Genomic DNA, 22,483 nt, shown 5'->3' on the forward strand with positions numbered 1-22,483 from the left:
TCTATCTTTCATAATGAGGTATTTTAGGATTAGGATTAATGGCTGTGGAATGTGTATATGTGTTTATGTATATATGACGCTAATGGGAACATGTGACACATGGGGCCTTCTTATGGCACCAATCCTATTGGGGGTATTGTGTTCATGAAGCAATTGATCCAACCGCTATGGGAGGTTGGTAGCAGAGCATGTGTTTTGCATTCAAAATGGCCCAGGTTCAATTGTTTGCATCTTCAGGTAGGGCTAAAAAGACTTCTGTTGGAAATCCTGGAGAGCCACTGTCAGTCATATAAACCAGGGTTTTCCAAACTTGGGTCTCTGGCTCTTTTTGGATTTCTTCTTCTTCTTCTTCTTCTTCTTCTTCTTCTTCTTCTTCTTCTTCTTCTTCTTCTTCTTCATAGCCTGCCCATCTGGCTGGGTTTACCCAGCCACTCTGGGCAGCTTACAGCATATCTAAAAATATAATAAAAACACCAGGCATTAAAAACCTCCTAATACAGGACTGCCTTCAGATGTATTCTGAAAGTTGGGTAATTATCTCCTGGACATCTGAAGGGAGATGTTCCACAGGGAGGGTGCCACTACTGAGAAGGCCCTTGTTAGCAGGACCAGTGGTCAGGGATGATGGGAACTGCAGTCCAAAAGCATCTGGAGCTCCAATTTTGTGTAGACAGCACTGAGGTAAGTCACATCTACACTGTACATTTAAAGCACATGGCTTCTCCCAAAGAACCATGGAAATTGTTGTTTAGCCCTTGAAGAGCTTCAGTTCCCAGCACCCATAACAAATTGCAGCTCCCCAGATTCCTTGGAAGAAGCCATACATTTTAAATGTGCATTAAATGTGCTTGAAATGTATAGTGTGGATGAGACCCTTAGATTAACCAATGATCTGACTTGGTATAAGGCAGCTTCCTGCCTTCTACTTATTTGTCATGACAGCAAGCCTTAAGTTAATGGTTTTCTTACTTCCAAGAACCCCATACATTGGCCCATTTGGCAAGGGAGCACTGAACATCTGCCACGGAAACCCAGCAGTAGACCCTGTTTCATGATGTAAGATGCACCTTCAGCGCACGTATGGCCTTGACCAGACCTGCTGGGTCTCACCACTGGCCCTCATGAACTAACAGCACTGGTGGGCAAGGTGTCTTTCAGTACATCTGTACTACTCTTTTTATTGAGGAACCCCTGAGAAGCTTCCAATGGATTCTAGGGTTCCTTGAATGTCACTGCTATAGAAAAATGTGAGGTTGCTGGAAGAGTAGAAAGAGGGTGGTCTCTGAACTGAAGGCATATGCCCCAGCAACATCACTGCAGCTAAGCAGGCCTGGATCTAATGAATGCCTGAATAAGAGCCCGCCTTGGAACCACCAGGATGCCAAATGAGTTCCGCGATGGAACAGAGGCAATATAAAAATGGGCTCAATAAATACTATAGTAATAATAATGATTTATTATTTATACCCCGTCCATCTGGCTGGGTTTCCCCAGCCACTGTGGGAGGCTCCCAACAGAATATTAAAAACATGATAAATCATCAAACATAAAAAAACTTCCCTAAACAGGGCTGCCTTCTAAAAGTCAGATAGTTGTTTATTTCCTTGACATCCTACAGGGGGGCATTCCATAGGGCGGGCGCCACTACCGAGAAGGCCCTCTGCCTGGTTCCCTGTTACTTCATTTCTCACAGTGAGGGTACGGCCAGAAGGCCCTCGGAGCTGGACCTCAGTGTCTGAGCTGAACGATGCATATGTCTTACGTCAGAGAGGACAATTCTCTATCTGTAGGGTGATGGTTCTGCATTTGAAAGAGTCCTTTCTTTGAAGGGTTGACTGATCCGAGGCCAGTGTAAAGATAAAGAAGGCTAAGAAGGAAGTGGTGAGGTGATAAAGTTCCACACCAACAGTTAACTCCTGAACAGTAGACTGACCGGCCACATGGGTCACCTGGTCACTCACTGTGTTGGCATAGATTGTATTTCAATTTCAGTAATAGTAATTATTTTTAAAATAGCATCCCTCTATATATATTAGCATATGCAACTTTTAATGCAAAACTCTTTTTTGGTGATGCATCTCCTCTCTTTTTTATTTTTTGTTTTTTAGCGATGCTATGCTAGGAGAGAAATACAGCAGCCCTCTAAACTAGCACATTGTTTTCTTTAGTTCTCACTAGCTCCAGCCCGTTGCTGGAAGGGTGAACTATCATTTCATGCTTGTATGGATGTATTTATTTAGGACACAGAGCCTGATGACTCAGGAAGTTATGTAAAAAAAAAAAAAAGACATGACCCAGTTAATTTTAGATGCTATTGTTGGAAGCATATCAATGAAAATTAATCAAACGGTCATGAAAGAACCGCAAGGATAAAGTGCAGAACATTGGTGGGTGGGAAGGCTCTTGGCAGCGGCCACTACAAAGGTTTTAATGAGAGGAAAACACATTCTCAAGCAAATTAGAGAGTAATGGTATGATTAAATGGTAAATAATGGTTAAGTGCATGACTAAAAGACAAGGACAGTGGAGATCCAAAGTTGCAGGAGTGGTGTGTCCTCAGTGTGCTCCTTTGAATAGCCAATTCCTTTCCTAGGAATTCAGCATGGATTTCAAGGAGGATGAGGGGAGTGTAGGGGCTGTGCCATAGGAGGCAGGAGGATCTGGCGTCCATTGGGACTGGTAGGGCAGAAGGCTGGGAGCCAAGCAGTAGGTGGCGCCAGATCCAATGACAGAGACAACTAATTTCATCTTCGTCCCCACCGTCCTCCCTGCTGAGTTCTACAAGGACGACACTAAGACGAGGCAGCAGCAGAAAACTCCTGGACTGGTTATAAGTTAAGAAGGCAGGTAAGTGTGAGCTGGCCAAGGCAGACTACCCCAGTGGGTAGGATAAGTGTTTTAGAGTAATTGCCTGTGAAACAAAAAAAATGAGATATTCCAGAGGAGAAGAGTAAGGCTCTTTGCACAAGCGTGAGAAGGAAGACCTGGTGGCACCCTGTGAGTGTTAGCTTAATGATCAACTTCCTGATGAATTAATGGACTGAAATTATAATTGTTGCCGACGTTCTAAAAAGGACGTCAGGTGGTTCCATGCACTTAAAGGGGGCTTTGGTCATATATATATATATATATATATATATATATATATATATATATCAGGGATGAGACCAAGGGTAGTGAAAGTTAAAGGGCACTCCCCACAAAAAAGCCTTCCTTGCCTCATTTGCCCCTCCAGCTTTCAAGCACAGTGTATGATGTAATTAATTTTTAGAGCTGTACCTAGGGTCCCTTGCACCCTTGGCAAGGAGCTGTATCCCTGCTCCCAAAAAAGAATCACTTTACTGCAGCAGCATTATTATTATTAGTGCTTTTTCTGGGGGAGGGGGACACAGGGGTACGCATACCTGTAAATATTTTGTGGATCTTTGTACTTTTGTCCATTTACTGTATTTATTTTTCCTGATTTGAACTACAAAATGGTGATTTTCTTGAGGCCCCCAGGCAGGATCCAGTTTCGCCAACCCCTGGGTATGCCTCTGTCCACAGTGAAATCTTTGCTCACCGAATAATGGCCATTATCACCCCAAACTAGTTTTTTCAGAGTCTCCACTTGAAGACTTAGAAAAGTTGCCTTATACTGAGTCAGATCATCGGTCCACACACAGCACTGACAGGAGTGGATCCCTAGGAGTGGATCCCTAGGGCAGCCAGTTAGTGTTGGACTATGTCTCCCATCAGCCCTCTCCACCGCAGCAAAAGATCAAGGATGGTGGGACTTGTAGTACAATAGCATCTGGAGGGCAACATCTGGAGGGGAAGTCTTCTCTAGGGTTTCAGACACACCTGTTTCCCCAACCTACATGCAACTCCAGTGATTAAATCTGGGACCTTTCGAATGCAAAGCTACCACACTTCTCCAGCAGAGGGACTCAGAAGAGCGAATTCATAGGTGTAGTTTACCTGCTCAGCTTCCGTTGTTCTGGAGTGGATCATTGAAATGGGTGGGACTGATCTAACATAGCTGCTGCCTGATAAGCAACAATGATGTGGGATGGATTGGGCTGGCAAATATTGGCACCCACCAAACTGGTGGTTCTGAAAGGGGTTTCTATTTAAGGCTCGACTGGAAACCTGATTTTCCAGTTGAAAAAGAATTTCCATTCTAAATGTTTTCCCCAAACTGTCACAGTTCGTAGAAAAGGCCATTTTACTATAAATCTTACAAACCCACCTCCTTTGTAGTACGGTATGCCCAAATGGAAATGGGATTTGTGAAGCCACTTTCACAATTGGCACAAAGTGTCCATGGTCTCATCTGGAAGGCCAGGGCCAGGATCTGCTCCTGGTTTCTGAGGTTTTGTGTGACTCAGAAGACGTGGGAAGAAAGCAAAATGTCCTCGCTGACCTCTCCCTTGTCCTACCTCCTCATATGACAGGAGTTTGGAAGGTTGATTGCCCTGGTTGTGTTTTGAGGAGAACAGCTTGCTTCTCCAAGTTCTTGTGACTATGTTGGTTTTTGCTTTGGGGTTTTTCTTAATTGTTTGGCACGAACCAAAGCTCATCAAAAGGCAAGTCTGGGATTTCTATTCCACTGTTTTGCTCCTCTCACACTGCAGGGGGATTTCCTTTAGGAAGCTAATGTCTTTTGAAGGTTTTTGGAACGTGCAGGATCCAAGCCTGCCTTAAGATTTTCCACAGGCTGCCGTGGGGCTCTTGGGCAAAGTCATTTCCACTCCATGCAGCAAAGTCACCTGGGTGGTTGTGGGTTTTTTTACCACGTATTATTAGGCCAAAGAAAAGCCCCAATTCCCAATTGTTATTCTGGTAACTTTGAACATTGATAAATGGCATTTTTCTTCTTCTTCTGGGAGATTGTAAACCAAAAGTGCAGTTGTTTGCATAGGTGTTTTCTGGGGCTTAATCTGAGCTTGGGCTCACTATGCTTATCCCAGACCCTAATAATTCATTTATTTAGTTTCTTACATTAATACAACACCTTCGTTACATTTCAGAACCCAAGGCAGCATACCTGTGCTTCCTAACTAGCCACACAACACACCCAGCCTCAGCAAGATGGCTGCCTCATGTGCTTTCAGACTGTACACTGAAGTGCAATAATTTCAAATGCGCTGAGAAATGTGAAGAAGACGTTGTCTCTGAGCATGGTCAGAGTGTCTTTCCCTTACCACTGAATATGCTCAGGCCATCCCTTATTAAGAGGCTGGCTTTCCACTTCAGATATGGTAGCTTCAAGAAGACTCGAGTCCTGGCAGCTGTCCTTGCAAAATAAACATCTGGCATTGTCTCCAGAGACATCAACAAATATTCCACACCGATATTTCCTGGAAGCATCAGCAACTAGATTGCCTTCCATTAACATGAAAGAAAAGAAAAATCAAATTGTTTGCTTACATTCTGTGGTTTGTCCCAGGGAATTCATAATTTGTGGTACCTTTTACAGGGAATATTTTTCACTGGTCTTCCTGGGAATATATTATAATAATTATTTTTTAACCACAGCTGCCAGAGACATAATTCTTCAATGTCTTCTTCCATTGATGTCACCAGTAAAAATTGTGGTAGAGAGTGGGCAGAAATAAGCCCTGAAGCACATTGTAAGTCTCCACGGCAGCTAACAGACCCCCCAGGGTAGGTGTGCTAGTCAGTTACAGCAAAGAATACACCAAAATAGTCTCATGGCCCCTTAAAAATTTTCACAGATTTATTGTGGCAGAAACTTATCTGGACTAAAATTCACTTCACCAGATAGATCAGGGGTCAGCAATCTTTTTCAGCCGTGGGCCGGTCCACTGTCCCTCAGACCATGTGGTGGGCTGGACTATATTTTTTGGGGGGGGAATGAACGAATTCCTGTGCCCCACAAATAACCCAGAGATGCATTTTAAATAAAAGGACACATTCTACTCATGTAAAAACACACTGATTCCTTGACCGTGTGCGGGCCAGATTTAGAAGGTGATTGGGCCGCATCCGGCCCCCGGGCCTTAGGTTGCCCACCCCTGAGATAGATAGATAGATAGATAGATAGATAGATAGATAGATAGACAGATCAGGATATCAGTGAACACAGCAAAGCACATCATAAATGTGCAACAGTACATGCTAAAATACATCATAAAACAGCATAGCCCAACAAACTGAAACTGACACGGGGACAAATAGAAGAAGATGCTTTCACCCTGATATGGCTCCCCTTTATTACATACCCAGCCCAACAGGTCAACAAGAACCCACCAACAGCATATGAACCAATATGGCTAACTTGACGCAACAATTCCTTCCCCTGCACATGCAAGCAAATCTTACTGCAGCCAACTGAGGACAACCATGCCCTGCCCTCCCAACCTCTCTCATTACCAAGGTAATATAATAAATGAATAGAAAGAGAACCTACCCAAGTGACACTGACATAAACACCCCCCACACATACTAAGAGTGAAAGAATATAAGTTTTACCACCCCACCCACCCCTCTCCCCTCACTCCCCTTTTCCTGCTTCTTCACCAACCTTATTCTGTATACAACACTAATGTCCCATATCAAATGTAACTGATCTGTAGAAAAGACTCTACAACCTGAAATAAGAGTCAATGTGCTTGCTTTTGTAAACCAAAAAAATATTTAATAATTTAAATAAATTAATAATAATAATAATAAATCAGCATAGCTTAAACAACAGAGCAAATGGTCTTTTATTCCCACCCCTCTGGCCATTTCTGCCTTTGATGATGAATGCCCACTTCATTAACCCAATAGATTAGCTTTATATCTGCTCATTAAGTTCATATCTGTTGGTGGTTGTATAGGAGAGCAAGGTAACAGCTTTCCTTTTCAGCCAGGTATGGGGAACCTGTGGTCCTCCAGTGGTTGCTGGTCAATACTCCCATCATCCTTGATGGGGTGGTGAGGAGCTTGAAAAGAGTTGCTTGTCTCATTTTTGGCAATCATTGTTTACATAGGTTATATACTGGAATGAAACATGGTTATTATGCGCATCAGGTTAGTTTTCTGTTATCTGATTGCATGTTCCTGAGAGGTAGGAGTCTTAGTCACTTACACGGAAAGCTGAGAGAAGTCCTGACGTACCTATGAGACCAAGTTAGTTACACAAATCCTACTTGCGGGTTTCCCACAGGCATCTGTTCGGACACTGTGAGAACAGGATGCTAGTTCCACTTCTGAAACATCCAGTTTGGGGAGTATGAACTAGCTCCTGCTGTCAGCAGCCTCCACCAAAGGGTGAATAAACCAATCTGTTTCAATTTCTCTCAGTTCCTCTTTTTCACAGTCTTAAATTCATTTCTCCGTGTGTCCAAAGCAACTTGCGAAAATTCTCAGGAAGATTGCTCAGCGTTTGAGTGTGAATCTCTCATAAAACACACATTTTTGCATGCAGTTCTAAGATATATATTTTGGTATGCATTTTCTCCTGCTATAGTGGATTTTTGAAATAATAATTTCACAAACATATGCATTTCTTTTCACCCTTCCCCCTAACATGTGCATTCTTGTACACATTCTTTGATTGAAAAACTGGTTTGCAAAATTTAGAGATGTGCAAATTTCAAAGGATAATTGCATTTCAGTTCATGTACTGGATTGAGAAGTGCAAATTAGGTAGCTACTCATTAAAATGCAAACAAGATCAAAATTGTCCTCCATCCCCCCCATTAGTTTAAGTGAGCACAAAGGTGACAGGGGCCCCCTGCTGGCATAGCCCAACACAGCCAGGCAAATCTGGGCAGAGGAACATCTCCCCATTCAACCCCACTCCAGTATGGCAGATCAGTGTTTCGGCTGCTTTGCCAATCTGGAGCTAGCCCTAAAGCTGCAATCCTGTATCCACATCTCTGTGAGGAAGCCCCAGTGAATGCAGGACTTCTGAGGAGACATGTTTAAGGATGCACTCTTATTGTGCCATAAGCCTTTACAAACAAGAGCCCACCTCATCAGATTCATCTTGAGAGTCTTGTATGGTGGGTCAAAATGAAACAATTTCAGAAGATATTACAAAATCAGCAGGAAACCTTCCCCCAAAGTTTTAGAAAATCACATTACTACAATAAAATGTTTCTGGTCTCATATGTATAATTTAATACAGTTTCAGACTGCAAATAAGATATTGGACTAAGATGAATTTTTCATTCTTAACAGAAGCAGTTAAAAAAGAGAGAATTAAGTTTCTTGCACAGTTAAACATTCTATGGAAGTAAGTTGCCCATTAGTCATTAATTTCCTGTAATACAACAAAGACGATTCACTGCCCCCTGCACTGCCTTGATATTCTGCATCTGAAGATTGCATGTATAACATACAGATGGAAATAGAGATCCTTAAGGTAAAACAGAAAATGACAATTGGCAAAACATTAAAGTTTATCCACATCACATTCCTTCCTTGCTTTTTATTATCCTGTCTTTTGTAGAAGTATCCCCACCCCTCCAGTTTTCTCCACCAAGGAAAGCTGAGATTAAATTGCAGAATTAAGTTTTGTTTTTTAACCTGTGTGTAATTTGAAAGCAGCAAAATGGCCACAGCATGGTAAAAGAGCAAACCTGGAAAGATGAATTTTCTAACAACTCATACCCTAGAGCAAAGATAGGGAAGCTGTGGCCCTCTGTTGGACTCCAACTCCCATCAGGCCCAGCCAGTATGGCAAATGATCGTGGATGAGTTGTAATCAATATTTGCAGTCAGCATCTAAAGGGCCACAGATTCCCCATCCATATTCTAGAGATCTCTGATAAAGATTGACAAAGGTGGTGTTACAAACATTGAGAATGGATCATTATTAAGTGTCCAGTTCTGAAAACACAAATATTCATCTGCGAGCACAATGGCAGCAGTAGAATTAGAAAGAGGTCATTATGTGGGTTGAGTCAGTGGTGGCACACAGCCAGTTGGGTTTGTGGCCAAATGTTCCTATGATCACTGTGTGTTACAGCATAGCATACTCTTGTTGTTGTTGTTGTTTAGTCGTTTAGTTGTGTCCAACACTTCGTGACCCCATGGGCCAAAGCACGCCAGGCACTTCTGTCTTCCACTGCCTCCCGCAGTTTGGTCAAACTCATGTTGGTAGCTTTGAGAACACTGTCCAACCATCTCGTCCTCTGTCGTCCCCTTCTCCTTGTGCCCTTCATCTTTCCCAGAATCAGAGTCTTTTCCAGGGAGTCTTCTCTTCTCATGATGTGGCCAAAGTATTGGAGCCTCAGCTTCAGGATTTGTCCTTCCAGTGAGCACTCAGGGCTGATTTCCTTCAGAATGGATAGGTTTGATCTTCTTGCAGTCCATGGGACTCTCAAGAGTTTCCTCCAGCACCATAATTCAAAAGCATCAATTCTTTGGCAGTCAGCCTTCTTTATGGTCCAGCTCTCACTTCCATACATCACTACTGGGAAAACCATAGCTTTAACTGTACGGACCTTTGTCAGCAAGGTGATATCTCTGCTTTTTAAGATGCTGTCTAGGTTTGTCATTGCTTTTCTCCCAAGATGCATACTCTAGTTGTACTTAATGTGTGTTTGTTCTTCTGTAATTATTTGCATGGTTGTTGTTTTTCTACATGCTAGGTTTCGGTCACCTCATCCAACAGTTGTTGACGCTCGCAGGTGGTCGCATGGTACTGGTCTTGGAGGGAGGACATGACCTTACTGCCATCTGTGATGCCTCAGAAGCCTGTCTAAATGCCCTACTCGGAAATGAGGTAATCAATAGGCCTAAATGCTGACAAACAATGCATGCTTCCTGGATATTTTGCCACGCCATGGTGGATTAATAGTATGTGATATCAGGGTGACAGGATGGTTGGGTGGGTTTGCCCTAAACGTAAAATGAAAATGTCACCCAGGTATGTTTGGGGACAGAACTTGACATGGTTGCAGCAAAGCCCAGATCTCCAAATGTGGATTGCAATGAGTAGCTTGTAAAACAGTGGTGGTGAACATTTTTCAGCCTAAGGGCCACATTACCATTTTGGAGAACCTTCAGGGGAGACTGCATGCTGGTGGTAGGTGTGGCCAGAGACATAAGTGGGTGGAGTAAGGGATGTAAATGTTACCTTTATATAATAGGCTAGTTTCTACACATGTTTATGCACTATCCTTCATGCAGACAAGCAAGAAGCATTAGAAGAATTTGAGGGTGTATTCCAGGCAGGCATAAACACTCAAGCAAGGCCGGTGTTCTGAGGAGGGTCTCCTGTGGGCCAGATAGAGAGACCTGGAGGGCCGCATTTGGCCTGTGGGCCAGAGGTTCTCTACACCTCTACACTCCAGAGCCAGTGTAGTGTAGTGGTTATGAGTGATAGACTCGTAATCTGGTGAACCGGGTTCGGGTCTCCGCTCCTCCACATGCAGCTGCTGGGTGACCTTGGGCTAGTCACACTTCTCTGAAGTCTCTCAGCCCCAGTCACCTCACAGAGTGTTTGTTGTGGGGGAGGAAGGGAAAGGAGAATGTTAGCCGCTTTGAGACTCCTTCGGGTAGTGATAAAGCGGGATATCAAATTCAAACTCTTCTTCTTCTCCATTCTAAAGATGTGGGATGGCAAGTGGAAATTGAGCAGCGGGTGGGAAGAGGAGCCAAACTCCATTTACAAATGGATTTATTATCAGGACACAAGATTGTTGCTCCCGAAATGTGCTTTTTTCCCCAGGGTGAAATTGTGGCCCCAGAACGTGTGAGATCATCGTGGCCACATGGCTGGCAAGCTTTGCCCCTATCATCCCCTTAAAAAAAAAATCTCTCCACCATTTTCACCACATAGCCATGGAACAGTGAGAATGAAGGATCTTGGAGGGAAACACCCATGTAAAAATCCCTTCTGTAAGTAGAAGGCACCACAATCAATATCCTACAAACCACTTTGAAGCCTTGTATTCAAATGGAGCAGTGCTAGACTGACTGCTTACACATTACATCACAAAGAGAGGACACAGATTCACATTAAAATGCATTTATATGTGTGTATGTGCATGTGTAAACGGGACGCAGGTGGCGCTGTGGGTTAAAGCCTCAGCGCCTAGGACTTGCCGATCGAAAGGTCGGCGGTTCGAATCCCTGCGGCGGGGTGCGCTCCCGCTGCTCGGTCCCAGCGCCTGCCAACCTAGCAGTTCGAAAGCACCTCCGGGTGCAAGTAGATAAATAGGGACCGCTTACCAGCGGGAAGGTAAACGGCGTTTCCGTGTGCGGCTCTGGCTCGCCAGAGCAGCGATGTCACGCTGGCCACGTGACCCGGAAGTGTCTCCGGACAGCGCTGGCCCCTGGCCTCTTAAGTGAGATGGGCGCACAACCCCAGAGTCTGTCAAGACTGGCCCGTACGGGCAGGGGTACCTTTACCTTTACCTTTATGTGCATGTGTAAATTTAGAAATCATTACTATAATTGAAACAGAAATGAAATCCATCTTAGCATAGTTGGGAAGGCTGTCACCAGGTGACCTCTTCAGGGGCTAATGGTTGGTGGGTGACATCAAGGACCCCTCTGCTTTCCCTTCTTAATCTTTAAAATGGACACGGACCAGAGATTCCTTCCAAGAGAAGATTGTCCTCTGAGAGCCCTCCCAATGCACACCCTAAGCTAGGTTAATTTTTTTAATAGCTAAAAGCCCAGTATATTAGGAATATGACTGGTCATCCACTAACTTTCATGGCCAGTAGAAAAGTATGTTTCAAACAATAGCAGCAGCAGCAGCAGCAGCAGCAGCAACAACAACAACAACAACAACGGTTAAATTGAGCCACGCATAATTATCATAATTAGAAGATGCCATTCTCTGCAGGTGCTTAACTGGGTAATTAGGACTCATTTCCCAGCAATTCCCTTCTGCAAACAGTGCTAGCAGAGCACTAGCCGTACTTCAGAAAACACTGGCAAGGCCAATGCTGCCTTCTCAACACGGCGCACGCAATTGAGCTTAAATTAGGAAGGTCAGGAAAGGCCTTTTTAAGGCACTCTGCAGTTTGTCAGACGTATTTATTCATGTGCTGAGGATTAGAATTCATAAACATGAATGCAGGGGGCTTTGGAATACTTTTGCTTTGCCTTTGTTGTTCTTGGCTGGGACTCGTCAATGCAGCAGTATGCGGCTCTGTCCATGCTACTATCAGCACACACACCCACACCCACACCCACATGCACACCCGTACACACACCAAAATCTACAAAACAAGCAACTGTCAAATGAGCAGGGACGTTCCAGCATTCATGGGGAGCCAGGCAGACATGCAGATGTAATGTCCCAGACTCAGCAGCAAGAAGGGCTTGTTTGAATTAATTTTGTCTCAGAATCTCTGGAAGGAAAACATCCTGAATCCCAACAATGTGGAAGAAATGAATAAATGGAGGACCGGGCTGGAGAAGAAGAATCGCTTTCTGCATTGTCACTTGCAGAAATGTGATCAGTTTAAGAAGATAGCATTGTCTCCCACTTAAGAAATGGATGAAAATTAGAATAGGAAGAAATGATTGGGGGAAGGGGGAAAGCGTTCAGAAAAATTCTTCTGACAATAGCGTAGAAATAAAACATGGATCAAGATGAATTGGTTGGAGTTAATAGATTATGGAGAATCACCTTCATCTCTCGTGGCTCAAGCAGATTAAGGCTGCAACTCTTGCTGGCCAGGGGCTGTGTGAAGAACCATTGGATGCAGAGGAAAGGGAGATCCACCGCTGGGGTGTTACTTCCACCACTGGATCTCAAAAGCCAATGGTCTGCCATAACTTGGAGCAGGGCCTTGTTTGCTCCTGTTCCATGGAATAGCATTCCTGTCAAGATATGACAGCCACCTGCTAACCTGCGCTTTTTGGAAACAGTTGAAGATATTTTCATTCCAGCTTTCCCAGGTGGATAAATGGGTCCATTCTGTATTGTTTTAATTTTCTAAGAAATATATTTCCTGTTTTTGAATTTTCAACTGTTTCCTGCTGGTTTTTATTGTACATCCCCTTTGAGATGACCGTGCAGAAGGTGATTAATACATTGATGGTGATGATAAGAAGAAAAACAACAATAATAATTGGATTCCCCTACTCTGTGATGCCTGTGGAACAATCTATGGATGTAGATGTAGGCCTCTCTAGGGGGGGAGGTCCAAAGCCTAGGCCAGGCACCCCCAAACTCGGCCCTCCAGCTGTTTTGGGACTACATATCCCATCATCCCTGATCACTGGTCCTGTTAGCTAGGGCCGATTTTGTGGGTGCCTGGCCTAGGCACAGAGCCGCAGAAAAAGCTCTCTTCCCAGCCCTAATCCAACACACCCGCAAGAGGAGTTCTCTTGCTGATTCCAACAAGTATACAAGCTTGTAGGGGAGAAATCACAGCAAGTAAGAATGAAGGGTTTTTCCACACTTCCTCTTGACCTGCCACTTTCCCCCAGGGAAAACTGCTCTTTAGCATTCAGTCGGAGAAAACAGCAAATGGCTTTTCCGCAGATGGCTGTTAGTGCTCAAGAGAGGGTTTTCCCTGGGATAGGAACACGGCAAGAGGGAAACCGCTTGGACCCATGCATTCTAGGCACAGGACAAGTTGTAAGTGTGATGAACCCTAAGTAGCTTGACCAGGTAACCTTCTTGGGGACAGGAAATTCATATATGCACTGTCAAGCTAAAGCTAACACAAAATTTTGTTGTGCAAGGCATGATACATACTCCAATTGCTCTTCAGGGCCTGCATTTTTGCTCCAGAGCCAGCCCCAAATTTCCTACCAGACTAAGATTAACAGGCACCCCCAACATCATCCCAAAATGCTCCCCAGAACTGCAGAAGATGCAGTGATCCACCCCTGTTCCCTTATGAAGATCAGCCATGCTGTAAAAAAAAGAGAAACAGACCACGTGCCACTTTGGCCTGACGGCTGCCCTCCTTCAATTTTGCTGCCACAGGCAACTGCCTGGATGGTCAAAACCAACCCTGTTTCCCCTTGAATATTATGCCTCAGCTCTAAATACATTTGACTTGGAAGGGAGTCCCATTAATTTCAGTGTATTTGCTTTCCAAGTATGTGTTCTTTGGGCCACAGCCCAAATTTGGAAAATACACAGAAACCTAACTTGGATCCAAATCACACTTACTTGCATTCCTGGGAAACCAGTGGGACCTACTTCTAAGTGCAATTTTTTTTTTCCAGGTTTCAGTATACGTTTGAGAATCCATGGGCTTCCTCCCAGAGGGATCTATATCAGTTTATAAAGACAAACAATGGGGAAATTAATTAAGAATGTGAGGGTACCCAAAGTCCAGGTTTGTGAGTTGTACCAGTGGAGAGGAACCAATGGCTATTAAAAAGAAGAAGAAGGAAATATTAATCAGAAGCCTCTTTCCCACTTCCCACCATAGGTTGCCTCTTAGGAGGAAACCCTCTTGAGAGGTGTGAAAAGATTAAGCAATTGGATCCCCCTGAACTCTGAAATAAAAATACCGAAATCCTTAATTCAGGTATCGAAAGGAAGGGGGAGATTAAGCTGCTGCAAAATACACCCCCCAAGCCTTCAGTTAGCACTTTTTAGGACACATCCATTATACTGGCATCTGTCAAAACAAAAGGAACGGGTGGTTTCAGCTAATTGGGGGGGGGGGAGAGTGGATTGCAAAGGAACATGTTCTTCAGAGGGCTATATAGCTTTAGACTGCAATTTGAGACCCTGTTTTGGCAGAATGGGGGGTTTCCTCCACAGCATCTGAATTAGTCAACCAAAATTTATTATTCATACACACACACACACACACACACACACACCTTTTTTTAAAAAAAGAAAGAAATACAACTGGACTGAAGTGACCTTTCGTTAGGGCAAATGTAATATAAATCTGGAAGGCTGGATGGAATCTGAGTGATTTTTTCAAAGGTCAATGCCAGGAATCCTTCTGATGCAGAAGTGCTCTCCCCCAGGCCAGTTTTAAGTTATAACAACAACAACAACAACAACAATAATGCAACCTCTTATTGTCTCCAGTTGGAGGTCTTTGAAGCCTAAATGCAGTACTGGTGGAAGGGAGGACATTGGCTGGATAGGGATGCCACATCTGTCCCACTGGCCAATCATTTAAATAAATAATAATTTATTTTATTATTATTATTACAATCATTATTTATCAAATTTGAATACCATCCTTCGAGGATCACATGACGGCTTATACAATATAAAAACAAAAAAACACATAACATAATAACAAACAAAACAGCAAACACACACACACCCCTACACATTTCTTTTTCCTTACCCCTGTGCTACAGGCTAAAATCAGCTAAAAACTGGTGTGGGCTTTTGGCTGCTTAATATTGGTTTCATGATAGTTTTGTGCTGGTGTGTGACGGTTTTATGTTGGCAGCATGCTGGTAGAATGGCGTAAATACATACTTCCCCCAAACTTTGCATCTATGAACATGCAGGTAAAATCAATTTAATCAAATCATTAAGAAGTAAATTTGCCTTAAGGAAGCCAATTTAATTGAAGCAATCCAGCCTGTTTGTAAGAAGAAAATGGGCTTTGTATGAAACGACACAGCTGGTGTATATGTGGCTACTCACATGATCAGATCCCAAGTGATGGGAATTGAAAAGAAACCTCTTGAGTCAATGGAAAACTGGTGCCAGAAAAATGGTATTGGCAGTATTGGATTGATGGACCAATGCCTGCTTACCCACAGGAAGCTGCCCTTTACCAAGTCAAACCACTGGTCCATCTAGCTATATGGTTCCTCCAGTGGCAGGGGCTGTATACCTCTATGAACCAGGTCCTGCATGTAGGCTTCCCATTGATAACTGGTTGTACAATGTGAGAACAGGATGAATAAATCCAGCAGGGCTGTTCTTATACAGTGGTACCTCGGGTTACATACACTTCAGGTTACATACGCTTCAGGTTACAGACTCCGCTAACCCAGAAATAGTACCTCGGGTTAAGAACTTTGATTCAGGATGAGAACAGAAATTGTGCTCTGGCGGCGCAGCAGCAGCAGGAGGCCCCATTAGCTAAAGTGGTACTTAACCCAAGGTACCATTGTATATTGTATGCACTGATTGGCAGCAGCTCATCAGGGTTTCAGACAGGGAGTCTTTCTAAACCAAAGATTCTGGGGCTTGAACCAGGTCCTTACCTTCTGTCCTGAAAGCAGAATTTCTACTGAATTCTGAATTCTATCTCTTCCTTAAGTAGAAGGAAGAAGTTGCCCTATAGATTCTATTCTGCACCTCCTTCCTTCTCTGTGTCTAACCATGTATCTCACCTCGCCCATTTCCCTTCTGGTCCAAGAATTTTACAACTCCATAATACAGCTTAACTCACATCTGCTTGTAAAGACATGGCGGTGAAGCGCTGGCAAACTTCGCCTGGCTTGCACCGGGATGCCATTTCTTTGAAAGCCCTTTTGCCATGAATACCGACTTATCTGGAAGCAAGTACAAGAAAGCATGCAACAGGCCAATTGGGCTGGCTTCAAACCCTTTGAAAAAAATATCTTTTTCAAGCAGATCCATCAAACGGCTTTGTTGCTCCTGCGCTGACCTTAGTCAGTTGTTTATGCAAAATTCTTTTATAAAGATGTATTTCCACTTCTTTTTGCAGTCCCCCCACCCTTTCACTCTTTGGCTCCAGAGCTTATAAAATGCCAAGAAGTGTAGGAGTGAAGGTGACACTGCTATGTCTGTCAGCTGTGGAGTGATTCCTTTTGTTCATTGCTGGGTCTCATGATATTTTCCAGGGACACCCTCTTGTCTACTTAGTTTAATGATTATTTTTATTTTAAAAATGGATCGCTGCCATCAGAAATTATTCTTGATGCAGACAGTCTCCCTTTTTTTATTCAAAAGGACATATCTTACTATAATCCACTGGCTTTTATTTTTTTAGTGGTGTTTTCGTAACAATGGTGCATCTATCTGGGTCAAATAGGGTGTGAGATCCTACCTCCGAAGGCTGATGAGGTTTTACTGACATGGAGCAGAAACTGACAAGAGAATAGAGGCCATCTCATGAATGAGCTGCTAACTATTTTGCAGGAGGAACTTTTAAACAGAATCTGGGAGCTCCAGATCTTCTTCCTTATCATAAAGTGGGGCCCTTTCTGCCTTGCTCTACATTCACCCCTTTTCACACCAACAGACAGCATTCAGATTATCATAAACAGTACAGGGAAGAGGAAGGTCCAGAACTGATGTTGACACAAACCCCTACGCTAATAATAGGCAATAGAACGAAAGAACAATACTCTAGATAAATGGATTTAAAAGGAAAGGAAAATCGAAGACATAATAGGTTGAAATGTATAACAATGAATAAGATTGGAAAGAGGGTAAGGAATTGCTGAATTTGATTGTGTAAAGGGGAACACAGAAAAGGGAGATGTGAGGAAGTCAGGAAAGAGGGTTATAAAGACAGTAAGCCAAAAACTAGATCTTTTATTTTTTCTCTGTTTTTTTGTTTTCTCTTATTGTTTTTTCCTTTTTTCACTTATGTTTTTTACTGTGTTTTATTGTTCTTGTTGGATTGTGCGGCTTTTGATTGTCTTTCTCTTTTGTTTTGTCTGATTGTGATTTGTTTTATTATGCAAAATCTTAATAAATATTTTATATAAAAAAGAAAGAACAATACTCTATCTCTCTTCCCCCATATGCAAGATGTCTATGACAAAAGTGTCTCTCACTAAATGTAAACAAACTGTGAAAAAGACTATGAACTGAAAGTGGAGACAATAGATGTACCTTTCCCTGTTTATCTGTTTGCTTTGTACAAAAAAAAAACTTTGATAAAAACTATTTATTTTTTATTTTTTTAAAAGGTCCCAAAAGCTTCATACAAACAATTCCTTCATGGTAGCCTTTTTCTTTGAATTCTATAGACTATTTGCTATTAAGTACTGTTTCCCTCGTGTATGTTCATCATGCCGTGGCAACATTAGGGTTGCCGTATTTCGAAGAGCAAAAAAAGAGGACATATTTGCCGACTTCGACTTTTAACTATGGATCTCTATGACGACTCTCATTTTACATGCCCATGAAAAAGAGGGCATGTCCTGGAAAAAGAGGGCACATGGCAACCCTAATACTTGCATGTGTGAATAACCACCATAGGTCTAATGCCATAGATAGAAATTCTCAAACATCATTTCAGAAGTTTGAGGAAGAGATGAAGCTCAGTGGTAGAACCACCTGAATTGGTTCAATCTGCAGCATCTTCTGATAGGGCTAGGAGAGGGTCCTGCCTGAAGCCCTGGAGATCCCCTGCCAGTTACTGCAAACATTACTGAGCTAGACAGATAAATGGTTTGACTTGCTATAAGGCAGCCTCCTTTATTCCAAGAAAGCACAATGGATCCAAACCAACTGTGTGTTTCTATCCATAGCAGCGCAAGCTGTGTTTACCTCCAAAAGTCAGTCATCACACCATTCATTTAAGCCAGGAGAAGAAATGAGAGGTACTAAATATACATCTTATGGAGTGTATTGGTTCTATAGAAGTGATCAGAACATTTGCACATGGTGTACATGCAGTAAGTAACTCATGTACACCAATAAAATGCTGCATTTGTGCTCCTAAAGCCATAGAAGCCTGTTCTGCGTAACTAGGTTCCAGTGGGTTGTCAATGGTCCTTATTTAATGAATGAATGGGAATTGCTGTGCACCACAAAATCACATCTTCGCTTAGGCAAGAATGTGCAAAGGATGGTAAATTGATCTTGGCCCAAGATGTCAGCTGCAAAATAACACAGAGAAATGAAAAAACATCAGGACAAATTTGTGTGTGGTCAATTTATGTATACTGTATATATAATTTATTTCAAGGATTTATATACACTTAACTTCAATAACCTCTAAGCAGTGTACAAGATTTTTTTAATAAAATAATAATGTAAAAATCAGTTAAAACTATAAAATCAGACTTCCATTAAAAGGACTGATGGAATTATTTATTATTCCATTTATTTGAACATTCAGAAAATGTTTGCACGTTTTTATGTCTGTGAACAGATATTTTATAGTACTTGTTTTGAAGTATGGAATTCTTTGCGCATAAAATAAATTTTTTGGGGGTTGCATCTTTTCATGTCTGTGAACAGATATTTACTTGTTTTGAAGTACGGAATTTTCTGCGCATAAAATAAATTTCTGGTGTTTTCCTTTAATGAATTTTGGGAAGAAGGGGATAAGAAGAAGAAAAAGAACAATGGCATGCCCCGTCAAGTTCTAAGGCAACTTCAACAATGTTTTGTTTCAGCATACAGCTGGACATAGAGACACACTGGAATTTGATTTGTGAGGGGCCTACAAAAAAAATTGCCCAGATAACTAGCATTTTTAAATGACTAATGCACAGCCATGCACCTGCTTGAGAGGCTTCGTGGATTAGTCTTGCAGTCACTGGAAAGGCCCCCTGGAATTCAATTACATGGCTGAAAAACAGAAAGCAAAACTGAGCCCCTGTTCATTTGGTGGGAGGAATCCCCGCAACATGTTAGCTACTTCTTTGGCTGAGATTTTCACAAGGCTTAAGCGTTTTCAGCGAGCCTTACTTCCGTGCAGCTAACTGCAGATTCTTACCGTTTTGCACTTGATTTGTTCCTGTCTTGCAGCTGGAGCCCCTGTCCAAGGACATCCTCCACCAAACCCCAAACTTAAATGCCATGGCTTCTTTGCAAAAGATCACCAAAATTCATAGTAAGTTACAAGGTTTGTTCATTCTTTTTTTAAAAAAGTTTCTAGCTCTTACTAGCTGAGCAGTGCTGGAAGATACATGGACATCCCAAAATGAATACACTTAACTTTCCCACCATGTTCAGATCAATGCACAGGACTTTCCTGACACTGTCTCCCTCTCTCCATCGGCAGATCTCTCATAAGTGTGCAGCTGCACTCACGAGACAGCTGCCCATTTTTAAAGGGAAATCCCCTTATTCCGAATAGGATTCCTCGCAAGAAAAGGGAAAAGTTGACAGCTGTGCTGCCCATACCTAAGGGGGCACATAAGGGACCAACTGGACCAGTAGCTTGATGCTCCCAGAAAACGTAATTGTGATAGTGTATTGCAGGTATTAATACAGTGGTACCTCAGGTTACATACGCTTCAGGTTACAGACTCCACTAACCCAGAAATAGTGCTTCAGGTTAAGAACTTTGCTTCAGGATGAGAACAGAAATTGTGCTCCGGTGGCGCAGCGGCAGCGGGAGGCCCATTAGCTAAAGCGGTGCTTCAGGTTAAGAACAGTTTCAGGGTAAGAACGGAGCTCCGGAACGAATTAAGTACTTAACCCGAGGTAACACTGTATTGTCAGCATGAAGCAATTGGATGCATAAAAGCTGACTCCTTTTGGAAGAAACATTGTCCAGCCTAGTTTGCACCCATCTCTCTCCCCCCCTCCCAAATTCTGCACCCGGGGCCATCACACACACCCGCTGGTCCTCCCCTGCCACGCCACTGTCTTTTCTCTTCAAGTCTCTCTAACACATGGGTTCCCCTGTAGTGTTTAGGCCTCTTTGAATTGCTTTCCTGTCCCCTCCACTTCCGTAGTCTAGTTCTGCCCCTCCTCCCTCTGGAAAAGCATGAACATTTTCACCTTCATCCCTTGGGAATGACCCATCCCAAACCAGATGCTCCTCAGCTTCTGTAGGCTTTCCGTTGGGTATCAGCTGAAAAGCTACTCTCTCTTTTTTCTTTATTGTGAGTGCCAGCAGTCTGATTCCGCTCTGGTTCAATTTTGGCACCTAGTTCAGTTTGCAATTAATCAGCTGCTTAACTCTGTTGGGTTTGGAGTGGGGGGTGGGGGGTCACAATCAAAAAGAAGAGAGTCAAAGGTTGGTTTTGCTTTATTTTATTCATTCCCTTGCAAAAACTCCAGTGGTGAACATGGGTTCATTTCTTTTATGACAGAGCAGGGTATTATTCCCATGCCAACAGATCTGGTTTTCTTGCACATCTGTTTTTCTAGCAAAGAACTGCCCCCACCCTGAAACCCATAAATAATGGAGTTTGAATTGCTTGTTCATTGCAAACTAACTGCTGCGTGAATGTTCTGTGGGAACATTGTGGAATGCCCATATAACTTTTTTATTAATTTTTTTTTGTTTGTTTTAATGAATAGAGATTATAGTCTCTAAATGCACCATTAATAGAGAATGTTTCTGTCTTGCTTTTTTTAAATAGAATTTGCCAGACCCAGTGATTGTTCGTTGCTTTATATACACCATTTTTAAAGTGATGGATTTTACACTATTGGAGAAAAGCCAAGTTTCTATCACTTGGATCTTTTTTATTTTAAGATACATAATATGCTGCAGTTTTAATCCCCTTAAATATTTCTGTTTTGTAAGGATCCTGCTAGCAACTCAAATGGTCATGAGGCTTCATGTCCAAGAAACCACCTTTCTATCATGTTACCGGTTGATTAAACAGATTGCCCTTTTCCTGCTGCTTGGCTCCCATTGATGTCCCCTCTTCTGTTTGTGAATGAAGGAGATACAATCTCCTGAAGGGATTCAAGCTTTGCTACATCATAAATAAGAGAATTCCATCCAGTTCAGCTGTAAACCCTCATACTACCTGTTGAACTCCTTCAACCCCGTATCTCAGGGTTACAGCACATCTTTTGCATGCAAAAGGTCTCAAGTTCAATCCTTGGCATCTTGACGTAGGGCTCGGGTGAAGCCCTGGAAAGCTGATGCCAGTCAGACAGTAACAAGCTTCATAGACCAATGGTCCAACTCAGCATTGGGAAAGAACTGTAACTCAGTGGCAGGGCATATGTCTTGCGTGCAGAAAATCCCAGATACAATCTCTGATGTTTCCAGGTAGTCTGGGAAAAGCTACTGAGTCAGATGGACAAACATTTACATTGAAGTATAATCAAGTCATCTGGTTGCTATTGAAACACTAGCATAAATCTCCTATTTTATTATGACAAGCTTACGTCAAGGTCTCCTGTATAGGATGCTATAATTTTCCAGGACTATCAGAGATTTGGTATCTCTGGATTATTCTTGGTATGGCAAACTGCTTGATAGAGCTACCCAGCTCAATATCTGAAGGCTCACACCAAGGCCTAAGGTGTCTTTACCACATCAGTTTTATGAGACACATATAGTCGTACCTCGGAAGTCGAATGGAATCTATTCTGGAAGTCCGTTAGACTTCCAAAATGTTCGGAAATCAAGGCAAGGCCTCCAGTTGGCTGCAGGAAGCTCCTACAGCCAATCGAAAGCCACATCGGACGTTTGGGTACCAAAGAACGTTCGCAAACTGGAACACTCATTTCCATTTGTAGTATTTCAGGAACCAAATCATTCGAGTCACAAGGCATTCGTCAACCAAGGTACAATTGTATTGGATTTGAATACAACCCTGATATTTAGCATGTCAGGGAAATTAAAATACCAACCAGCCAACAACTTTGAGCTCATCCTGACATAGGAAACTCCAACTCTACCACATGAGATTGTATTCATAAATATAAAAGCCAAGCTTGACAATTTAT

At 42.7% G+C, this 22,483-nt stretch overlaps 1 protein-coding gene across 7 annotated transcripts in view; it reads left to right on the forward strand.

Annotated features, from left to right (window-relative positions):
- Positions 1-22,483, forward strand: part of HDAC9 (histone deacetylase 9) — a 474,032-nt gene that overhangs the window by 433,826 nt on the left and 17,723 nt on the right. For all 7 annotated transcript variants that reach the window (XM_079947890.1, XM_079947891.1, XM_079947889.1 and 4 more), the window contains 2 exons: positions 9,591-9,724; positions 19,589-19,673. In XM_079947890.1, the coding sequence (XP_079804016.1) occupies positions 9,591-9,724; positions 19,589-19,673 (219 nt within the window). The remainder of the gene's footprint in view (positions 1-9,590; positions 9,725-19,588; positions 19,674-22,483) is intronic.

Source organism: Podarcis cretensis, assembly GCF_951804945.1.
Source record: "Podarcis cretensis genome assembly, chromosome: 12".
Lineage (NCBI taxonomy): Eukaryota > Metazoa > Chordata > Lepidosauria > Squamata > Lacertidae > Podarcis > Podarcis cretensis.